The 21959-nt window shown below is 36.7% G+C and overlaps 1 protein-coding gene across 1 annotated transcript in view; it reads left to right on the forward strand.

Annotated features, from left to right (window-relative positions):
- Positions 1-21959, forward strand: part of Ziz (dedicator of cytokinesis protein Ziz) — a 401589-nt gene that overhangs the window by 252826 nt on the left and 126804 nt on the right. Inside the window, exons 25-26 of the mRNA XM_081769231.1 lie at positions 5094-5244; positions 16466-16645. Of these exons, the coding sequence (XP_081625357.1) occupies positions 5094-5244; positions 16466-16645 (331 nt within the window). The remainder of the gene's footprint in view (positions 1-5093; positions 5245-16465; positions 16646-21959) is intronic.

Genomic DNA, 21959 nt, shown 5'->3' on the forward strand with positions numbered 1-21959 from the left:
TAATTCCTATGCCAAAACAAAGAAATTAGTTAAGGATCGTAGTAGAGATGCAAGGGCTCGGGAAAAACCCGGCTTTTCTGAAAAAAAAAAGCTCGGTTTTTTCTGCTTCGCTTTTTTGCCTAAGACATTTTGGGCTTTTTTGAAAATCTTGCTTTAAACTGATAAAGCAGACTTTGTTTCGCTTCTATATATATAAAAGTTGATGCAGATAATAATATGAAACCTCGAAAATAAACCATGAATTTCAAAAAGATATTTTAAAATTCTTAACATCTTTTCATTATGTATTCTAAAGGATTAACCAATATATGTAATAATATTTTAACCTCTTATATGCAATAAGTACTTTAAAAAATGATACACAAATAACTAGCAAAATTGTATGTAGTATTTTTACTTCAAAATATCACAACCCTCTTTTTGACGCAAAATAAAGAAAAACATGAGAGAAATCTGCACATGAAGAGCTTCGTTTCGGGTGGTTCTGTACATTCTTGAAATTTTTCAGTTAAGTTTTAACTTTCATATACATTGTGTGAATATTTCGAACAAATTTTTCACTGATTGATCACATAGTAATAATCTGTTACCACCTATCAGGTGCTTCGGATCTGCAAAATCAGTAAAGCTCCAAATTCTGTAATGCACTGACTATTCCTTAAGCTTGTTCAGATTCGGGAAAGTATCGAATTTTCTGTTCATGGATCATATACGTAATAGACGGTTCATCTGAACGTATGGTTTCCTAGGCTGTAGAATATATAACCACCATCACTTACCCAGTCCTGAAGGTTTCTGAATTTTTAACAAGAAAATTCAACATATCGTTACGAATTTTTTATTATTTTTTTATTTTTTTATTTTTATTTATTTATTTTTTTTTACAAAAAAGAAAAACTATGGAATACATTTAAAAAGTGGAAAAATCAATCACTCTTCCAATTCACAAGAAATACGACAAAATTGATTGTAATAATTATCGAGGCATTTCTCTTAACATTCTATTAATAAGATTGACCCTTACGCAGATGAAATTATTGGAGATTATCAATGTGGATTTAGTCGAAATCGACCAGATATTTACCATTCGACAAATACTCGAAAAGAAATGGGAATATATTACCCAGTACATCAACTGTTTATTGATTTTAGAAAGGCTTACAACTCGGTTAGGAGGGAAACATTGTACAACATTCTTACAGAATTTGGAATACCGAAAAAGCTAGATTTATTAAGTGTTTAAATGAATCCCAGAGTAAAGTCCGAGTAGAAAAATGCGAGCTTCCACGTCGAGATTGGCCTGAAACAAGGATATGCGTTATCACCGTTATTATTCAGCTTTGTTCCGGAGTACGCTATACGAAAAATTAAAGATAGAAACCGGGGTCTAGAGTTGAATGGTATTCACCAGGTTATGGTGTATGCTGATGATGTAAATCTGATAGGAGAACAATCGAAAGAAATGCAGAGGCCTTATTAAACTCTTGCAGGGACATGAGTAAATGCAGAGAAATCTAAATACAAAGAAGTTTACAAGGATCGTAATACGGCAAATTATGAATGCGTTAAAATATCAATTAATACTTTCGACACTGGATGCTTTCAAATATCTTGGATCAGTATTACCAGACCAAAATCATACCCACAAAGAAATTAAATGTCGACTGAAATCAGGAAAGTCTTGTTATTATTCAGTTCAAAATATTTTGTCGTCGCGAATTCTGTCAAGGAATTTAAAGCTTAAAATATATAAAATGATAATCATGCCTGTTATGCTTTATGGTTGTGAAACATGGTCGCTTACACTGAGGGAAGAACGCAGACTAAAATTATTTGAGAATAAAATTCTGAGGCGAATATTTGGACCCAAGAGGAACGGGAATGGGGAATAGCGAAAACTTCATAAGGAGGAACTACATAATTTATACGGTTTACCAAACATCGTTAGAGTCATCAAGTCTAGGAGGCTCAGGTGGGCAGGTCATGTAGCAAGAATGGAAGAAAGTAGGAACGCTTTCAAAGTTTTAACTGGAAATCCAATCGGGAAACATCCATTAGGAAAACCTAGGCCCAGATCGGAGGACAATATTAAGATGAATTTAGTAGAAATAGGAATACAGTAGAAACTGGATTGAATTGGATAAGGACAGAAGTCAATGGAGAATTTTTGTGGCCATATATAGAGAGAATACATTTAAGTTAAGCACAACTGCACAACAAACATGAGTGAGTGGTTAGCTTTTGCGCTTCTATCGTGAAGTCTGGGATTCAATCCCGCATTCGACCATTTTGACAAAAGTTTTTCTTAATTCCATCTGTGAATGTAGAGATAGTGCGTGTACTGTGAGTCCTGGCCGACTTCCTTTCTAATCGTTTTTAAATCTTTGTTATTACTAATTACCAGCAGTGATGGATTTGCGAAGAGGGTTAGGGTGGGGATGTCTTTCGGATTGAAGCCTCTACCCCGAAATTACGGAATTTCTAAAACAAACTAAATATTAGTTTTGCCTTTACACATAAACTTCAAGCTGTCCTCAAATAAAAAAATTAGGAATTTTTAGAAAAAAACTAAGCATTAATAAGAAAATACTTTTCTAAATCCGCCACTGATTATCAGTATAAAATGGTCATCAGGGTTGTATCTGGAAGATTATAGCTGAATATACAAACGAAACTAGGAATTTTTAGAAAAACCAAACATTATTCAGAAAAACCCCTCCCAAATATTTTTCTAAATCCGATACTGGTTATTTCTATCAAATGGTATTCAAGGCTGTGTCTGGAAGATTATTGTTAAACCATTGCACAGCTACAGTATAACGGAAATGTGGAAGTACGCTCTGACATATATATTGAAAAACGTACGCTCTGATGGATATATTGAAAAACTTAAGTTTATTTATGTGCTAGAAGCTAGAGTACTAAGCTCTAAGAATTGAAACACGGATGACTAAAAAGAAATGATCTAGAGAAGAAAAAAATGTCGATAATTTAGAAGTTAAATAGCTTCTAAAATTGCCCTCAAATACTACGTACTTTATGTTTACTTTAATCCATAAACTATGTGCTCCATCCATCATGATGGTGAATTCCAGAGCGAAATATGGCATTTAGGTCATGGAATCTTATTTAACTTTTGTAGAGTATACTATAAGAAAGCTATTTAAACAGAAAAATTATAAATGAAAAAAAATTTCCAAAATTCTCGTTTTTTTTCCTCAAAAAAGCCGGCTTTTTATGTGCAAAAAACCATCGATTCAAAACAGCCGGCTTTTTTGCATCTCTAGATCGTCCATGGATACGTTTCATTTTACGGCAAATAACCTGCAAGTTTTGGTGGAATACTGATAAAAACAAGAAAATCATCTTTGCTGTCCTTAAAACTATGTACTGTCTTTTCTGGCTACTTAGTACCATTATTTTTTCTATAATGTCTTCCGTACGTGTTCGTTCTCAAATATAGTGCTCAAGGTGGGTAAAAACTTGCTCTAATTTCCGTGTGTCTCATGCAAGGATAATGGGATAAATTTTACTCACGCTTTACTGCATAGAAATATGAATTTGTACCTTATAATTCGATGTAGGCACTGAAGGCATTCACCGGCTTTCTAAAACGGTAGATTGTAGAGTCTTTAGGAATTTATGTAGGACGTTCGTTTCGTGATAACGTTCAGAATCCATGCCTCCAATTAATTCGACCAGTGTGAAAGATTTTCACCGTTACTTCCTCATTTACGCAAAATTCTTAGGGCGTAAAGTCTGCACTTGGTAATGCCTGTTCCAACCTACGTCCTGTAAACTTTTGATCCAGCCAGTCGTGTAATGTTGGTTTAAAGTGAGGGAATACTTGATCCTGCATGCAAACGAAATCTTCGATATTGGACCACATTCGGCGGGTCATACATAATCTTTAGCATTGAAATGTAGTGATCTGTGTGTTGTGCGTCAAGTAAATAGCAAGAATCAATAATTAATAACCCCAGTAAACAACGTTTCGCACTACAAGATTAGTTTGCAATAGAGATCTGATAACAGCTTCATATAGAAAACGAAATCTCTGATATAGAAAACACCTTTTTGCAGCATAGAATGTTTTCAAACAATTAGGACTATCCCTTGTGCCAACCAGCAGCAACGTCCCAAATTTCATTCTACACCTTTATTGTCTATGCATTGGTGCTATACATAAATAGTTCGCACGGACAAACTTTAAATCGTTATTTAATATTGTATGTACCATGTGTCTCAACAGTTCGTTTTTGCTAGCAGCTTTATGACTTAATTTCTGTGAATAGAGGATAAACATTTCCTGCCCGAATGCATTCTTTAATGCGGATATAGATCGACGGTCAAAATCAAAGCTGTGGTCATACACTTCAAATGAATTTTGACTGCATCCAGGCCGATTATAGCATGACAATTGTGGTTATGTTTGAACGGATTGTAACATTCTATCCCCGCATTGTGCGTTACTATCTCTGTACAGCATCCATTTGTCTATATAACTCATAGCATGAAGCAGTCTGAATTTGCTCTTGAACATTCAATCACTACTATTTTTCTTTCATTTCACGTGCTCTCCCTCGGCAACTGAATAAACGAAAGAGGAGCGAATATTAAAACCTTATATTATGACGTACGTGTGCACATTGTTTTTCATTATAATCTCATTAATGGGCAAAATTTACAACGATCAGTGTACCGTTTAGTTATTTCTCATCCACTTCATTAATTAAGAATGGGCTAACTGATTCATACTAGCTTTGCGATATTCAATAACTTACACTAAAATACAAATGCTCAGCAAAGCAACGTTTTATTATAAAATAATAATTATGACAGTTTCGGATATCTAACATATCCTTCTTCAGACACTATCGAAAATAAATGAAAATGCGTCTGAAGAAGTATGAAGATGGATAGTGTCTGAAGAAGGATATATTAGATATCCGAAACTGTCACAGTTATTATTATTATTTTATAATAAAACGTTGCTTTGCTCAGCATTTGTATTTTAGTGTAATAATGGGCTGTACACTGTTTATTTTATTGATTATTTAAACTAAAATACGACTTTACTTTTCTCTTGGTAGCATTCGTAAATGGAAGTTCCTCAATAAGCCTAGATTCGGATACCTCTACGCTATCTGGTGATGGACATTCGACTGTATCTCAGGAGACTGCTATTATCAGAGAACCGAAAGACGATGCTGGAAAAGAAATTGAATGTAAAGGACATTCAAGGTAAGTTTTACTTGTATGATACCTATTTTGTGTTAACAGTTTTTCTTTCTTTTTTCTTTTTCTTTTCTTTCTCTCTCTCTCTCTCTCTTTTTTTTTTTTTTAACGTATTTATTTATATTTTGAGATGCACTATCTTGTGTTACTATGTGAATTTCGATGGCAATTACGCCACTCCTCTACTTGTACTTCAAAGAAATCTCTTTCTTTCTTACTATTTATTTGTTACACAGAAGTGTACGCAAATCGGTCGGAAATCGTCACATGAAAAGAATTCCTAATTGAAAGAAAAGAATTATCTCAAACATCAAAATTTGTATTCTTGTTTTAACTTCAAAATTATAAAGAAACGTCCTTTCCGTCAGGGAATTGAGTCTTCTTTTCTAATCTTTGCTTTATTTGAAAACTTAAGTGTATTTTATCCTTTGACTAGATTCTAATTAGTATAATTAGAATGAATGTATATCATAGGAAGCAAAGGAATTTGGAATGATAAATTGCATTGCTCGAGTGTAATTAAAAACACTCAAACACCAACAAAAAATAACGAGGTAACAGGGTTCCCACGCCCCTGAAAAATCCTGGAAGACACTGGAAATTGAAATTACCCTGGAATGTCCTGGAATATCCTTGAATTTCTTTGCAGTCCTGGAAAAATCCTGGAAAAGTGGAAGTTTTTCAATTTCCTAACTAGTTGCAATTACATGCAATAGAATGTGAACGAAAGCAGTCCTGAGAAATAAAAATTGCGAGACCTAGGACATTTCCCTCTCAGTGCCGCATTCTAAGGCGGCTGAGTTAACGGAAACGCACAGTATACACCATGTTCAGTGTAATACATTTCCGCTCTGTGGAGAGATGTGTTCATTAGAGATTCCTGTGCTTAGTGTATTGATTTAAAAACATTACTATGATTGTGTATACTATGCGTTTACGGTTCCTCAACCGCTCGTGTAAACTGCTCAAAGGCGTGCTACCGCCTTCAGAGCAATATCCATTACGAAAGAAGGAAGGAAACAGAAATGTCCAGTTAGTTAACTGGCGATCTTCGTTTGATAGATTGTGCTTTGTTCATGTGGTTGAATAATAGCGATACTTTTCTTGTTATTTTACTTAACGATTAAAAAAAAAAAAAAAAAAAAAAAAAAGCTTAAAGGTAACTCTATGTTCAGTGAAACTTGGCTGAAGAAAAAAGAATATAAAGAGTGGCTAACTGTGGGTTCGGACAAGTACAGTGCAAAATGTGTGCTTTGCTCAAAAGTGTTCAATGTTTGCAACATGGGTGAGGCTGCCATTCGAAGTCATGCAGCGGGAAAGAAACATTTGGCTTTGACACAACCGAAACGGCACAGTGCAGAATTTTTTTCAGATGAAAACTACTGTAGATAATGAACGGAAAGAAGTTAGTAAAGCCGATTTGCCATCCACCAGTGCATCACCAACCATTCAGGTGACACGCAACGATTGTTTGCGAGGTGAAGTACTTTGGGCAATTAAAGTCGTGACATCGCATTACTCGTACAATTCTTGTCAAAACATTTCGAGTCTTTTTATTTCTATGTTCCCCGACAGTGATGTGGCCAAACAGTTTTCATGTGGTGAAACTAAGTGTTCATATTTAAGTGTGTTTGGTTTGTCGCCATATTCCAAAAATCTCCTTCAAGATTACTTGTCTGCGCAGCCAAGTTACGTTCTGCTTTTTGATGAAACTTTGAACTCAACGACAGCTATGAAACAGATGGATATCCACGTTCGCATTTGGAATATTAACAACAGGGTAAGTAGATGTTACTGAAAATTTTAGTGTTAGTTTTAATTACAAGAACCAATTTGTTATTAAATACTCGCATCATTCTAAGTGTAATGATGTGTAGACTGTTTTTAAAAGTAACTAAACTAGCTTTACTAACCTAGAGTAAGCATACTTTTGGTTCACCTCTGCGAAATATTCCCCATTTTTGACACTTTAAAAGGTAATACTTAAGATTATCTCCTCAACTTATACAGCTTTGGTTATAGTGGAAATCACCGTTATTTGGTTATGATGCTAAAGAAGTGGTACAGACACATTATGCCATATTATTAATTGCTATTTAGTTATTTGTAATCATAATTAAGCAAAGGAACTAATTGCAGAGACACTTTAGACTCATGACACTTACACTTAATGTTCTGAGCTCTAACGGAAACATGTGGAGGTATAACTAAGGTCCTACCGAAGTTGGGGAAGATTGGTTTTGATTGAGGTTGGATGGAATTAGTTGCACGGATATCAGAACTTTGTTTTAGTCAAAGTTCCTGATTACTAGTCTCATGCCAAGATTTTAAAATAAAAGAAGCGAAATGAAGTATTCGGTATGACGAAAATCACATTTCTCTGTTTTGAGTAAGATTTATATTAAAACTTGATATTGTGAGTTATCATGTCAGCGATTACGAACTCGATGTTATTTTTTAAAACAAAATACAGAGGCTGTTTCCAATCTATGGTGACGATTTCAAACTACACTAACCTTAAGAGAAATCATGTCGCCACTATCGAGAGTGCTCTATTTGGTGGCCCTGCATCTTGATCCACTGACAACAGCAAAGCTCCATTTTATCATATCAGTCACAAAGGACATCGGCAATTTCTTGACAGTGTACCAAGTAGACAAGCCAATGATTCCTTTCCTCTGTGATGATCTTTATAATTTAGTGCGAAATATAATAAGAAGATTTATTCTGAATAATAAAGTTGAAAGCACTGGTAATCTACAGCTACTGAAATTCGACATACAAGATTTTGCAAATTACACTCATCCAAAAAACATTGATGTTGGATTTGCAGTTCAGCATGAGCTTGATCAGTTACTGACTAGTAAGGCCATCAGTGAGAAATGTGTGCTAGAATTCAAGATTCAATGCAGGTCTTTTCTTGTCTGCATTGCAAAAAAGATATTGGAAAAGTCACCTATCAAATACCTACTAGCACGTGCCATACAATGTCTGAATCCCAAGTTAATGGGAACAGATAAACCAAGATGTCAGAAAATGATGACGAGCTTATTAAAGACATTGACAGACTTAAATAGAATTGATGGTGGAATGTCTTCGTGCGATGATATGCTGAAGGAGTACAGAGATTTTCTTGATGCTGTTGTCCTTCCAAACAACAATGTATATAAGGAATTCGATCATATTTCAAGCAAAGAAAGTGTTGATGCTTTCTTGTATAGAGAAGTTGGTTCGTCAGGAAAATACAATAAGTTGTGGTTGCAGGTGATGAAGCCAGTTCTTCTCTTATCACATGGGCAACCACAGTTGAAAGAGGATTTTCTGTTAATAAGGAAATTGAAGTGAAAAATCTTCAGCAGAAGTCATTTCAAGCGCAAAGAATAATATGTGACCACGTCAGTTATGTTGGTGGTGTAACAAAAGTAGATATTTCGAACGAACTCTTAGCTTCTGCATCAAGTGCTCGTAGTAAGTACCAGTTATTCATAGAAGAACAGAAGAAGGAGAAGGCAAAGAAAGAGTCATCACAAAAAAGAAAAGAAGTTGCTGATGCTGTTCAAGAGCTGAAGAACAAAAAGAAATGGTTACAAGATGACATAGTTGAACTAAAGAAATCTGCTAACAAATACGCCGAAAAAGCGGAACAGTGCGGCAGTTTGACTTTCATTGCAAAATCAAACACCATGAGAAGATCTGCAAAACAAAAGAAGAGGAAGTGAAAAGTGTGGTGAAGGAGCTAAGTGAAAAGATGATGATGTTGAAACTCAGTTAATCTGCCATAGCGATGTGTTGGTCTAAAGATTAACAGTAAAGTAATAATATTCTGCTGAACTGCATATTATAACTTCAGAATAGGTATATTTTGTCAGAAATACCTTGCAATTTTTATGTGATATCCCTGGAAAATTTGCCTGAGTATCCTGGAAAACCCCTGGAATTTTTTTTTGCCAGTTGCGTGGGAACCCTGCGAGGTAAGCTCTTTCTCTGACATTTCATGAAACTGAGAGGAAAATAAGTAGAAATAAATAAATAAAAAAAATGTATACTGGAATATGTTTTTGACTACCGTGTTGATGCCAAAGTCACGTTATAGTATTGCCAAGTCGAGAATGAAGAGTTTAGTGAAGGTCGATACGAAGCTAACGGCATGGGTCAGTTGGCTCTAATTTTGGAGGTAGTAAAGGAAAATTTATGTAATAAAGATGAAAAATAAATAAAAAAAATCAAGAACTATATATATATATATATATATATATATATATATAGAGAGAGAGAGAGAGAGAGAGATACACGAGAGTCATTGCAAAAGTCATGGCAACTATTTTTTTCCCTCGAAAATGGTAACGAATAAAAAAATTCTGAAATATGCAAATGGAAGGTTAGTTCATATGGAAACATTGCCTATAGAGAGATGGATGAACACACACACCACTATAAAGATAAAGTTGTTTCCAACGTGTTTTACTGTCAATTGCAACAGTACACAATAGTACAGGGCAGGAACGCGTACCTGTGACATCTTAGATTCCCTCGAAGTAGTCTCCCAAAGACTCCATCACACACTACCAACGCTGTGAAAAACGCCGAATACCCGTGGCCTCATCATGAACGAATCTTCAGATTTCACGCGTCACTGCTGTGGAAATGTCTTCACGTTTTCGAAAGCGTGACTCTTCCAGTTTTGGTATGAGGTCCTAATCGCAAGGTGATAAGTCTGGTGAATATGGTAGATGCTCCAGTACTTCTCATTCCTATCGCACACGCTTCCGAATGGGCTGTCGTGTTGTTATGAAGAATGAATTCATCGTGTAGACGTTAAGGACGTTTCTCCCGAATAACCCATCATAGGTGTCGTTGTAAGAAAGTGCGACAGTAGTACAGTGCATTAACAGTTTGTCCATGTGAGACGAAATGACACAAAATCACTCCTCTAATGTCATAGTCTATGATGACCATTAACTTGACAGGAGAGGGATTGCGACGAAATTTCTGCCTGCATGGTGAACTTGGATGACGCCATTGCGCGGACTGGTGTTTCAGTTCTGGCTCATGGGCCCTGGCCCAAAATTCATGTATAGCGACGATTCTCACAAGCATATTGTCTCCTTACACCTTCCTGCTCGTAACGCACTAGATGCACATAACAAGTTTCGTAACGCGTCCCTTTTCCACTTCACTTAGTGCATGAGGCACCCACTTTGCAGCAGTTTTATGCATGTGTAGCTCGTCGCGTAAAATCCTGTAGATTGTTGTCTTCTCAATACCTGTATGGTGATGTAATTCCTGCAGCGTCCATCTTCTGTCGTTTTCCATTCATTGGGCGACCACGGTATGAGCACAGTCCGTACGCATATTGACCGGCCGCTTGGGTCGGTGCATGTCGTCCGTTTCAGCTTTGCCAAGCCCGAATGCATCTACTCACCGAGCAACCGTTCTGTACGGTAGAGCAGCATTTCCTAACACTTCCACAAGCTCCTCGTGGCATTGTCGCGTATTCCTTCCACGAAAAACTGCAATCTTCACGTAAGAGCGCTGTTCAAGTCAGATTACTATCCAATCCAATTATGTTAGTTAAACTCACGTAGTAAAAGTTAGCCTCATCAGTAAACAATATGTCAGAGGCGAATGTGGAATTCTGTCATTGCTGCTCTGTGGCCCATAGAGAAAATTTCAGACGATTACGTGGATCATCTTCTGTAAGGTGTTGGTGAAGCTGCGGCTTATACGAGTGACACTTACTCACTGCTATAATGCACATAATTGAAGTGCAACTAGTCACTACTTTCACGGGCTACACTCAGGCCCGTACTGGTATGCTAACGAGGGCGGTGGACAAGTCTACCAAAAGGGCGCCCATACAAAGAAGAATACGTATTATTTATTTATATATATATATATATATATATATACGGGGGGGGGGGGTGTAATTTAATCAATGTAGTAAACGCCGAGAGGTGATTCCTGTCCCCAACATAAAACGAAAACGAAAAGTATACACCAACCTGCGAGTAGAAATGCCTCAGAGTTATGACCACCCAAAATTTTTCGAAAAAGTGCAAAAACAACCATCTGAAAAATAAAATGTCGGATCGAAATCTGGCAAAAAAAAAAAAAAAAAATCATTATTTTTAGCCGTAGATTGAATTCGTGTACAATCGGATGTATACTGGGGCGGTGCAAGGATGACTCCCAAAGATAGCGGAGTATTCCTTCGAGTATTTTATGAAACGTTGAATAAGGAAAATCAATAATAATCAAGTACAATATTTCAGCAATCAAAAATAATAGTACACCGTTCAAATTAGAACACTTAGAATTCGAAAGAAAGAGAGATACACATGTGTGATTGATCTATTTTGTCTCAGTAAAGAATAAACTCTCGGAAGAAGAATTTAAATGGAAAGAAGTGTGTAACATATCACAGTTATATCTTCTAGGCTAATGGTAACGGATGATAAATGAAGAGCTTCCTGTCCAAGTTAAAAGTGTGTTAACTTTGATCCAGATTACGTTTATAACGACTGTACAGAAGACAGTCAGGCGGCAAATATCATGTATGATGAACGAGAATACAAAGGATTCTTCACGTAACAACAGTGACTCCCAAAAATTATGTGAATACAATTTGGGCGAAAGTAAGCTGCATTAAAAGATTTCTTCCTCGTAATACGCAGAGAAGCAATGAAACTTTGACGAAACACAGGCTGTTGCGCGTGTTGCACAATGATACAAAGAAATGCAGTTTGAAACTACCGATTTATTTTGTTTCGTCCAAAGTAGGATAACTGTGAAATACTCAGAGGTACCTTGCAGTACACGAGACAGCTGTCAGGAATAACAGTTCACAGTCTGATACTGTCGACGTTGTCCGCATTGCAAAAATAACATCGGCAAAGGAAACTTTTCCGCATGCGGTCAAGCACACCTGTAATTTCGGGGATGACTGCCGCAACTATATTAATTCGAGCAACAAGTTCTTCGGCTGTCGTGACTGAAAAAGTGTTTCATACCTCTCCCCTCCCCCCCCAAAAAAAATAAATCAAGGGGCGTGAGGTATGGTGAACGAAGTGGTCATAACAGATGTCCTTCTCTCCCAATCCAACGATCTGGGAATGTTTCATTTAGATAGGTCTGCATATTCCTGTCAAAATGTGCAGGTGCTCTATCATGCTGGGATCACATCTGTCTTATGTTCAAGGCCACGTGTTCTAACAATTTTGGGAGAACATTACGTTAAAATAAAAGATGCGTACTCCTACACAGGGGGATCGGTAATAAATACAGTCCTACCACAAAATTATCCACCATACCTCACCGCACGCTCACACTAAATCTCTGCTGCTGATCGTTCAATAGAGTGGCACGTGGATTTTTACGCCCAACACATGGCTATTGCTAGTTTCAGGACAATCTCTGATCATTCCCAGTACCCTGTATTCAAATTCAAGTGCTTACATGGTCTGATTTCCTCCGATTTCACGTAGGGGAAATTGAAAAGACCCTATCTCTCTGGAGGTGTGAAAAAATACAGAGAAAGTTACTCTCCTTTGAGGGCGACGGTCACAATATAAACGCATTGCCTTTGGGCTATTTCCCCTTGTCTCTTCATAAATAAGGTGCATATCGGCCAGCTCGTGGACAGGGTAATCTGCCATTGCGCAGGCATATACATATTAACACAAACAATTTTTCTTTAACACCGATACCTACACTTTTACGGGACCGTGATCGACACAACCTTCTACCGTTGGACGCAATACTTCTTATCCTGTTATACAGCACTTTCATACGTAACACCAGAGCATCGGACTATGTATATCACTCACAAGTTGCGTAGATGCCTACTACAATATAGTCACGCTAATTGACGCCATTCCACAACAAAACTGCAAGACAGCCTTTTGCGAGCCACTTGCAATCGGCACACAAGGGACGGTATTTCCGTAGTGTGCGACCAAAGCATCATGCCCTTAGTGAAAGTACTATGAGCTACGTACGTGCTGTTACGTGTACGCAAAAGTGCCACATTCTCTTTCTTCCATGTAGGTATTATATCCAGCTCCAACGTACATTAGGGCATCGAAAAAAGATTTTCCCCATTTTTTCAACGTAATTCCTACGAGCTTTCTTCTAGGAAATTTCTTCAAGCAGTGACAAAATCAAAATGTAAGTGAGCTACACTAGGACGCTATTTTGGTATATTCACAATAGCAACGTAATTTTTCATAGTTTAGTGGTAAGGGGAGGTTTGCCAACTTCAAGAGAGGGGAAAAGCTCCTCGTAAGTATCCCTGGAAGAAGATTCGCCTCACGGATAAATCAAGTATACTGTCCCAGCGCATTTCTTTGTATCATTATGCAATGTGTCAACATGTCGTGTTTTGTCCATTTTTGTTGCTTCTGTTCAGAGAAGTACCCTATTCAACGGAATTACTACTACGGGGAGGAAGCCCTTTATTGCAGCTTACTTTTACCCAATATGTATTCATGCAATGTTTGGGAAACCCTGTGTAATATGGAAATCCCTTGTACATTCGTTCATCATATATGATTTTTACATTTTTGGATACTGCATGTTATGTTTCTATATATGCCGCCTGACTGTCCTATGCACAGTCGTTTTAAACCTAATCTGGATCAGAGTTATTTTCCCATTTTCACACACTCGTTACTTGGACAGGAAGCCGTTCATTTATCATCCGTCATCATTAGCTTAGAAGATTTAATTGCGATATGTTAAAGCAGGGATGCAAATAAGCAACAAAATTTTACTAGCCCATATCTCACAATAGAAATCATTTGCTTACCTTCACTATGATATTTAATACTCGCCCGTATCGATGAACCGCGAGTGGTTATTTGCATCCCTGCGTTAAAGACTTCGTTTCATTTAAATTCTTCCTCCGAGAGTAGGGATGCGCACGAGACAAGATTTGTGGCTGTCTCGTCTCGAAAATGTGCTGTAAAAGTGATGTCTCGATTCGAAAAATGTATATTTCTCTATTGGAAGAGCCGTGTCTCGACTCGAATTTTGTCAGGAAAATCCTGTCTCGACTTGTCTCGTGCGCATCCCTATCCGAGATTTATTCTGCACTGAGACAAAATAGATCACTCACACATGTGTATCTCTCTTTCTTTCAATGCTTTACTGGCTTTATACATATTTTTTTGAAAAGTGATCGTACTCTTTACCTTTTCTCTGCCAATAGCAACTGTATGAATGTATAATACAAAACTGATATACAGAAGATTTTTTTTTTTTAAATATTTATAATGTGATATTTCGCAAGTCCGTCTTTTATAAGGGCGCATTTTATCCTTCACAGGTTCTTTACCAACAGCCACTATAGAATTTACTATACAAACCTGGTATACGGAACAACTAAAACTACTTATCTATAATGTAATGTTTCGCAGGGCACTCTACGCGCAGAGCACACTGTATCTTTCACGGGTTTTTTATCAAGAGTAACAGTATGTATTTATTGTACAGAACTGTGCTATACAGAAGATTAAATAAAACACTTTTACTTTGATGTGGGTTTGCAAGGGCGCCTACGTAAAGGGTGCACTGTACCCTTCACGGGTTCTTTACCAACAGTAATACGCTGTAGTACGTATTCATTGTACAGAACTGTGTCATACAGAAGAATAAATAAAACCGTTTATCTTTGATGTGGTTTCGTAAGGGCGCCTTATGTAAAGAGCGCACTGTACTTATCACGAGTTCTTTACCAATAGCTTGATTATTTTTAAAAAATAAACCTGTATCATTTTTTTATAATGTGATGTTTCGGAGGGCGCACTGGGACATGTTCCGGTGGACCAGCACGGGCCTGGCTACACTATGCGTGCTTCTCTTGGGATTTAACTGAATGATGCTAACACTGGCACAATTGTCATCTTGTCTGTCGCCGTGCGTAGTTTATTAGTCTTGAGTCGTCGATCTGTCACAAATTCGGTTTCTTGGAACTACTTTAGCACTTTAAGCACCATTACTGATGGGAGTCCTTTGTTGATGATATTGTTTAAAATCGTCTCCAATCACACTGGTGCTTCGTTCTCCAGTGATCAGCACGATCTCAGTACTTTATGCATTCATCAAGTCTATCTTCTGCTGGTAAGTCACTGCAACAGTACGAACAAAGAAACAGTCATAACGTTGTAATATCTAGTGCTAGAGCAAAAATAACAATGCCATTCAGTTTCTACGAAAATTTGCTATTTCTTATTAATCGAAGGATGAACACACTGAGTTAAAGAGGTTAGTCGATGACAAAGTTTAAAGTTCGGATGTCGATATTGTACTTAATTCTCGCTAAGGAAAAATCCAACATAATATTTGTTTTTAGAGCTCGGTTTCCCTCCTGGAGAAATTAGTATTTGACAGATCCAACATTTCTAATAAAAAAGCAGAACTTTTGAGAATATCTGTATGTCTTGTATTCCTTGAAATAAATTCGAGTTCGACCGATGTTTATTAATGCCCTCGTTGATTTCAGAGAAAGAATCCTGTTATATGAAAAAAGTAAGTAGCTTTTAAAATCTACAAGCATGTAGAATAGTACTAAATGACTAGAATAGTATTAGTATTAAATATGCAGGGAAAATTCTTGATTTCGAATATAAAATAATTTAGATTGCAGTTCATTCAAATTTTCAGTATTAAATAACAAACCCCATGCTGTATTATACATAATTGTATTTTATCATTTAATACTAGTGTTTGGCTTGATTTCCTCGGAAACATTAATTTCTAGTATTGTAATTGTTTTAAAATTCTCTCTTACCTTCTTTCTCCTAACGTGTTTAGACAAGTCTGCAGAAAAGTCATGGCTCATCTCGTTCGACATAAATTGTGAATAGTATCGCTAACGTGTTTCTTAATAGGAAAGTTTTAATCACGCATTAGTAAAGCACTTAATACAGTACGAAGAACGATGTGAATAGAGCTGTTGGTCATTAAGAGGCATACATGCACTTACAGATTATATTTGTGAAGAATAAAACAAAGAAATGAAAAGTGTGTTACGGTTCGTGCTTAATCTACTGCTTTCAGTTTGATTGTTTCTGATCTATCGTATTTGCATAAGATAATTAATATTCGTAGTTTAACTTGAAGGGTAGGAGAACTTTCCTTGAATTGCATTTAATAAAATAATAGAAAGACATTTATTATTATTATTATTATTTGTCTGATTAAGAATTTTCTTTTCTTTTTACCGTAGGTCAGTCAGTGTAAGTCACGCAGGGCCGATAATGAGGTACGATAAAATGCAGCCAGCAGAAGTAAAAGATTTACTTTTGTGCTTTCTGTTCGTTGTAAAGTACCTGAGTGAAGAATACCTCATTACGTGGTGGCATCAGTGTAGTGAAAATGAAGTATTAAATTTCTTCAGGATACTTGAGTAAGTAGTTGAGTTTATGTGTAAAATTAATTTTAAGATCAATTTATTTCGATCAATATAAATTTTATTGATACTGAATATAAACATAATTATGTTCATAAGCTCTTCCTTATTTGGTCTCTAACAACAATTACAGTATTGCTAGTTTAAATGTAGTGTCAATTTGAGTAATCAGGGTTATATTTATACAATTTGGAGATAGTCGAGAAATCGCAAACACATTTAGAGGCAGGTGAGGTCCAACAATAAACCGAATATTAGATACTGATTTTAATACATGGTGATTATTCTTGAGGCATCAATTGAAAATTTACATTCCTGTTTTAGGTATACATTTATATTGTCTTTGTTTCAATTGTAATGTCTGTAGTGAGATAGTGTTTGAAATTGTATATTAAGAACGAATCTCTCGTAACTAACTAGACGTCTGTGACAAATTCTGTTTCGCTGCTCCAGTATGTCCGTTGACAAAATTTTATTGTACCGGACTTAAATGATCTGATGTTTTACATGTAGAAAATATGCTTATCGTTATAGTTGATAATATTCACTGTAACCAAAGCCCGAATTGCATGGATCAAAACAGCTTAAGATACTAAAATGTCCATATTGTTACAAAGAAACTTAAGAACTATGTCATTCTATCAGTAAATCGTCAGTAAATGAATCCGTAATAGTGAACTGGTATTCTCTAATCAGCTCTAGGTGTATAGACGTAAGTATGCAACTCGTGGAAGAAAAGTATAAACAACTTGTCAAGCGAAGAAATGACTCTGTATGAGACAACTCATTTAAACTGAGGGTCCCTGACCGGACATGCAGAATTGTTATCCTTGGTTGTTTCTACAGTCCAAACCAACATAGTTCAAGATAATTGAAAACTTATCTAGTCTTGTTTATATGTAGTGTCTTCAAATTAGAATAATTGAATGATAAGCAAACTTTTAATTTTTTTGCTAACACAGGAACTTCAAGAACATTAAATGTACTATTCTAAAGCCAAAACTAATGTGTGATTTACACTATCACTATCAATATAAATGTATGTAACTAGAAGGTATTATCTGTCTCTACCTACATAACTATTTAGCTACTAGTAATTTGCAGGTTTTTTTTTAAATACCATCAATAATAAGCCTAATCTTTCTGTATTTTCTATCTTGGCTTTCCTATCTAGGCTATTATTGCATATAATGGATTATTATTAACTATAGCGTACAGGAATTAATTAGGAAAGTCAGCACAGTAATCAGTGAATCTGCCAAGACCACTGGATATAACAGGGTATTACACCTAGAATTATTGTGAGCGTGAGAAAGTGTAAATATGATGATTGAGCACCAGTAATGATGCATGTCGTCGTATCAAATAATAAGTATATTTGAGAAAGTGTTAAGTATAGGTAATTTAAGGAAGAAGCTAGAATATGAAAACATGATTTTGGATGAAGCATTAATTAGAGTTGTTAGAAAAGAAACCTGATAGCACATACAAGAACAGCTGTTGTACGTGAATGAATACTGAGAGACTTAGTGTCAGTTCTTGTGTTGAGTACTAAAACCAGAAATGACAGCCTTAGATATGACTAACCTAACAAGGTATTCATTTGCCATATGCATGACCAAAATCCTTCCATATTTATTTTCAAGATATTCGACTTATAACTCTTGCCAACGTTGCTAAAAATGTACTCTACATCACCATAACCACTCTTAATGCACTTTTTGAAACAATGCATCTTATTTAGCCTCAAAATTGTAAGAAAGAAAAAAGTTACGCCCAAATCGAGGAATCAGTCGTTATCATTAAAATAAATGCTTTACCTTCATGTACAAGAACATTACAATGTTGGAGGAAGAAACTCCACATGTGTATCATCATTCAGAACACAGTTGGCAAAAAAAAAAAAAAAAAAAAAAATGCTGTATGTTTCATGCAGGGTTATGTAAAGTGCCTCCACAGATACCCAACATTTTGTGCTGACACTTCTATCTCTGACTCTTCACGCTATTCTCACGAGTGTAATCGCTTTCGCACTCGTCCTGAGTGGAACCCATAACCTCCCCGTCGTGGCTTTCGAGTTGGAGTCTACCTTACATATACAGTTTCAGAGATTGATCGCATATCTTAGATATATTGCGCAGTGTCTCTTGCGATACTGAGCTTGCATTATTGTAGCTGTTAAATCGTATCTAGGCTTTTCCGCCTTGATGACGTGAAGCTATGGACCTTATAATCTTGAAACTGAGAAAACCGCAACAGCCACAAGCTACAGACCCATTTCTTTTACTAGTTGTCTGTAATGTTTTTGAGCTCATGGTGGGCAAGCCCGAGGTTTGGTATTTTAAATCACATTCTCTTCTGCAGAAATCTTTTCAGTGTGGATTTCAGTATTTCAGGTCCACTATAAACAGACCAGATTCAAGAAGCTTTCTTTTTCGTCAGCACTGGCTTACAACACAATTTGGCGTTATCGAATTATAAAACAACTTGATGACTGAGGTCTTCGTGGTCATATGACGCAACATAAAGAACTTTCTGAATGACTTTAATTTTAAGGTTATGTGGGTTATAGTCTCTCAGAGTGAGTGGTGTTTCAAAGCAAGTGTTCTCAGATTGCCTCGTTTGCTATCACCGTCAGTATTGCTCTGTCCTAGATCTAGGCTCTGTCTCGTATACGTTAATGATCTTGTTATTTATTACTGTTTCATATATCTTAGCGCTATTACTTGACAGCTTCAACTGACATTAAATCGTCTTGTTCGCTGGTCAAACGAAACAAACTTTCGGTTTTCTGAAAAGAAAAGAAACTAATTTGGTATGTACACTTTGCCGCCAACGAACTTGCCTTGTTTAGCTGGTCTTGTATCTTAGTGACACTTGTCTTATTTGTTGACACGTACTGATTTCCGTGTTTGACTTCTGATCGCCGCTTTACGTGGTCAACACACATTCGTAATCTTAAGTACTCATGCCCTCAGATTATGAATTTGCTTCATGTACTTTCACACATTACCTATGGTGTTGATTGCATTGATTGTTCTGTTACGTTTATATATTAGTCTATTCCGATCCAAGTCAGATTACGGTTGTGTTGCGTATTCATCTTCACATTCCTCTCTGCTGAGTTAACTTCACTGTGTTCATTGGCCGAACATTCGGCTAGCTACTGGTAATTTCCCACACCAGTCCTGTTGTTAGCCTTTATGTTCAACCAAATGAATTATGTAGCCCATGTGCATTGAATGTCTGGCCACCCCTGCCACTTTGCTGTCCGTGGTAGCATGAAGTACGATTGATATACAGTACATCCCCGTTCTACACTCCCATAGTAAATTCCTGTCTCGCGGGCGAATTTGAATGGCCTGCTCTTTTTTTCACATAAGTTTATGGATATTGGCCCCGCCCAGCCTTGATCCTAGGTTGTCGTCACATATCGAACAACACACATTTTTCCAGGAATACCAGCTGGAGTTGGGTGCATTGGTAGGACAATACCCCAATTATGTTTTATACAAAGTGTTCCTAAGGTGAAAATTCTATTGGCTGTTCTTTCGTGACCGACGAGAACAACTCACAATTTAGTCTGTATCGCTTGTGCTCAGTATTTACTGCTGAATTTACAGTAGTTAAATTCATTCTCGACTATGCGCTTTATCTTCCGCTGTATTTTGTGCTTATCTGCATCGACTCCCAAAGCGTTAATGAAAGCATGCAGGATGTTTCTTATAAACACGCAAACGTGCAAAATAATCTTCGAAGATGTCATCAATTACAGCAAAGAGATATATTATTTCGTCTGCTGGGTGTCGGAGCATGTCGGCATACGGAAAAACAAGCTCACCGACACAGCTGCCAAGAACGCCTCGTTGGCAGATGTTGTACTGGAGCACTTTTCCGGTACTCTAATCTCTACCTGTTTGGTCCAACGAGTGCACTTTCACTGGTGAGCGGATTGGAACCAGCCAACGAAAATAATCTCCATTATACGTAGTAAACCTCCTTTGAGCAATTGGCGCACTAGTCGATGTGATGAAGTGATCCTCGCGCGATTGGATATTGGACATTTTTATTTCACACTTCCCTGTTTAATGCGTGGCGGTAACTGTCATTATTCTGCAGAGTGTATCGTCCGATTGAATATTAAGCACAATCGTGTAGTATGTTCAAAATACTGAGACCGAGACAAACTTCCTAACAATAATACTGTATTAAAGTCTTGGAGGGTAACTGTCTTAGTTACCGTATTCTCGGATTCCTTCGTTCGATTGAGACATTCTTTGAACTTGTTTTTAGATTTTTACCTGTTGTGTCTTACTATTAGAGAAGGTTACTCACGATAAAAGTAGTCGACTTTGAACCACTTATCTATCTAATAAATCCTTATTCTCCACCACTGATTGTATTCGATATGACTGCAGCAAAAAGTCCGAACAGCTACTAGGGTCTGTTTGACGGTAGAAAATGGATCGAACACTGTTAGTCTCATCTAGATAGAGCCACCCCTTATCCAAGGTACACACCAATTTCCACTTGTCCCCTGTAAAGTAATATGTAGCGTATGTTATATTAGAAATACTGCTTTTATCAGCATCTGTAGAACAATATTTTAAATACTTAAAACATTTCAATTTTTTTTCTGTAATGTATTTCTTTAAGAAGGTAAGTTCGTTCCTTGGAGACCAGAACCAAATAAAAGCGCCTGTACCTCTTCTACTATTCATATTAAGACCTTAAAAACCATCACGTCTTCTGCTTCATAGCGCGTCAGAGTTAGTGTATGTGTCGGTTTGAGTGTGCATTCTGCTATTTTGATTTGATAAACAGTATGTCAAGCTCGAGTGGGATCAAAAGACGATTGTATTCCTCATCGGGCCGTGATGGCTCAGTGGTAGAGCGCTCACCTCTGGTGCGTGAGATCTTTTTGATGCGGACAAAATTGTGTCCATGGGTTTTCTCGGTGTTCTTCCGTTTCCTCCCACTTTGTTCATTCCACCCTGTCTTTCATTATCATTATCACCTCTCTCTACGTCGAAGTATCATAGGACATTAAACTTAATATATATATTGTACAATGCAAAGTTTAAGGAAACCATTATTGGTGACCCGCAGATTTGCAGATCATGAGGGATTCTAGGTTAAGAAATTCTATGATCGAAGTACAGATTCAGGCATAGGATTTGTTTATTGATCATTTCTGCAACTTCTGGACAATGCCAAACACGACAGATACAAACATATTGTGAAAACCATCATCAAAAAGGCACTGGAATATCACATGAGTTTGAAGATAATTTCCCCCACTCTCATTCGG

This window comes from Thermobia domestica, chromosome 8 (genome assembly GCF_964235325.1).
Source record: "Thermobia domestica chromosome 8, izTheDome1.hap1.1, whole genome shotgun sequence".
Classification (NCBI taxonomy): domain Eukaryota; kingdom Metazoa; phylum Arthropoda; class Insecta; order Zygentoma; family Lepismatidae; genus Thermobia; species Thermobia domestica.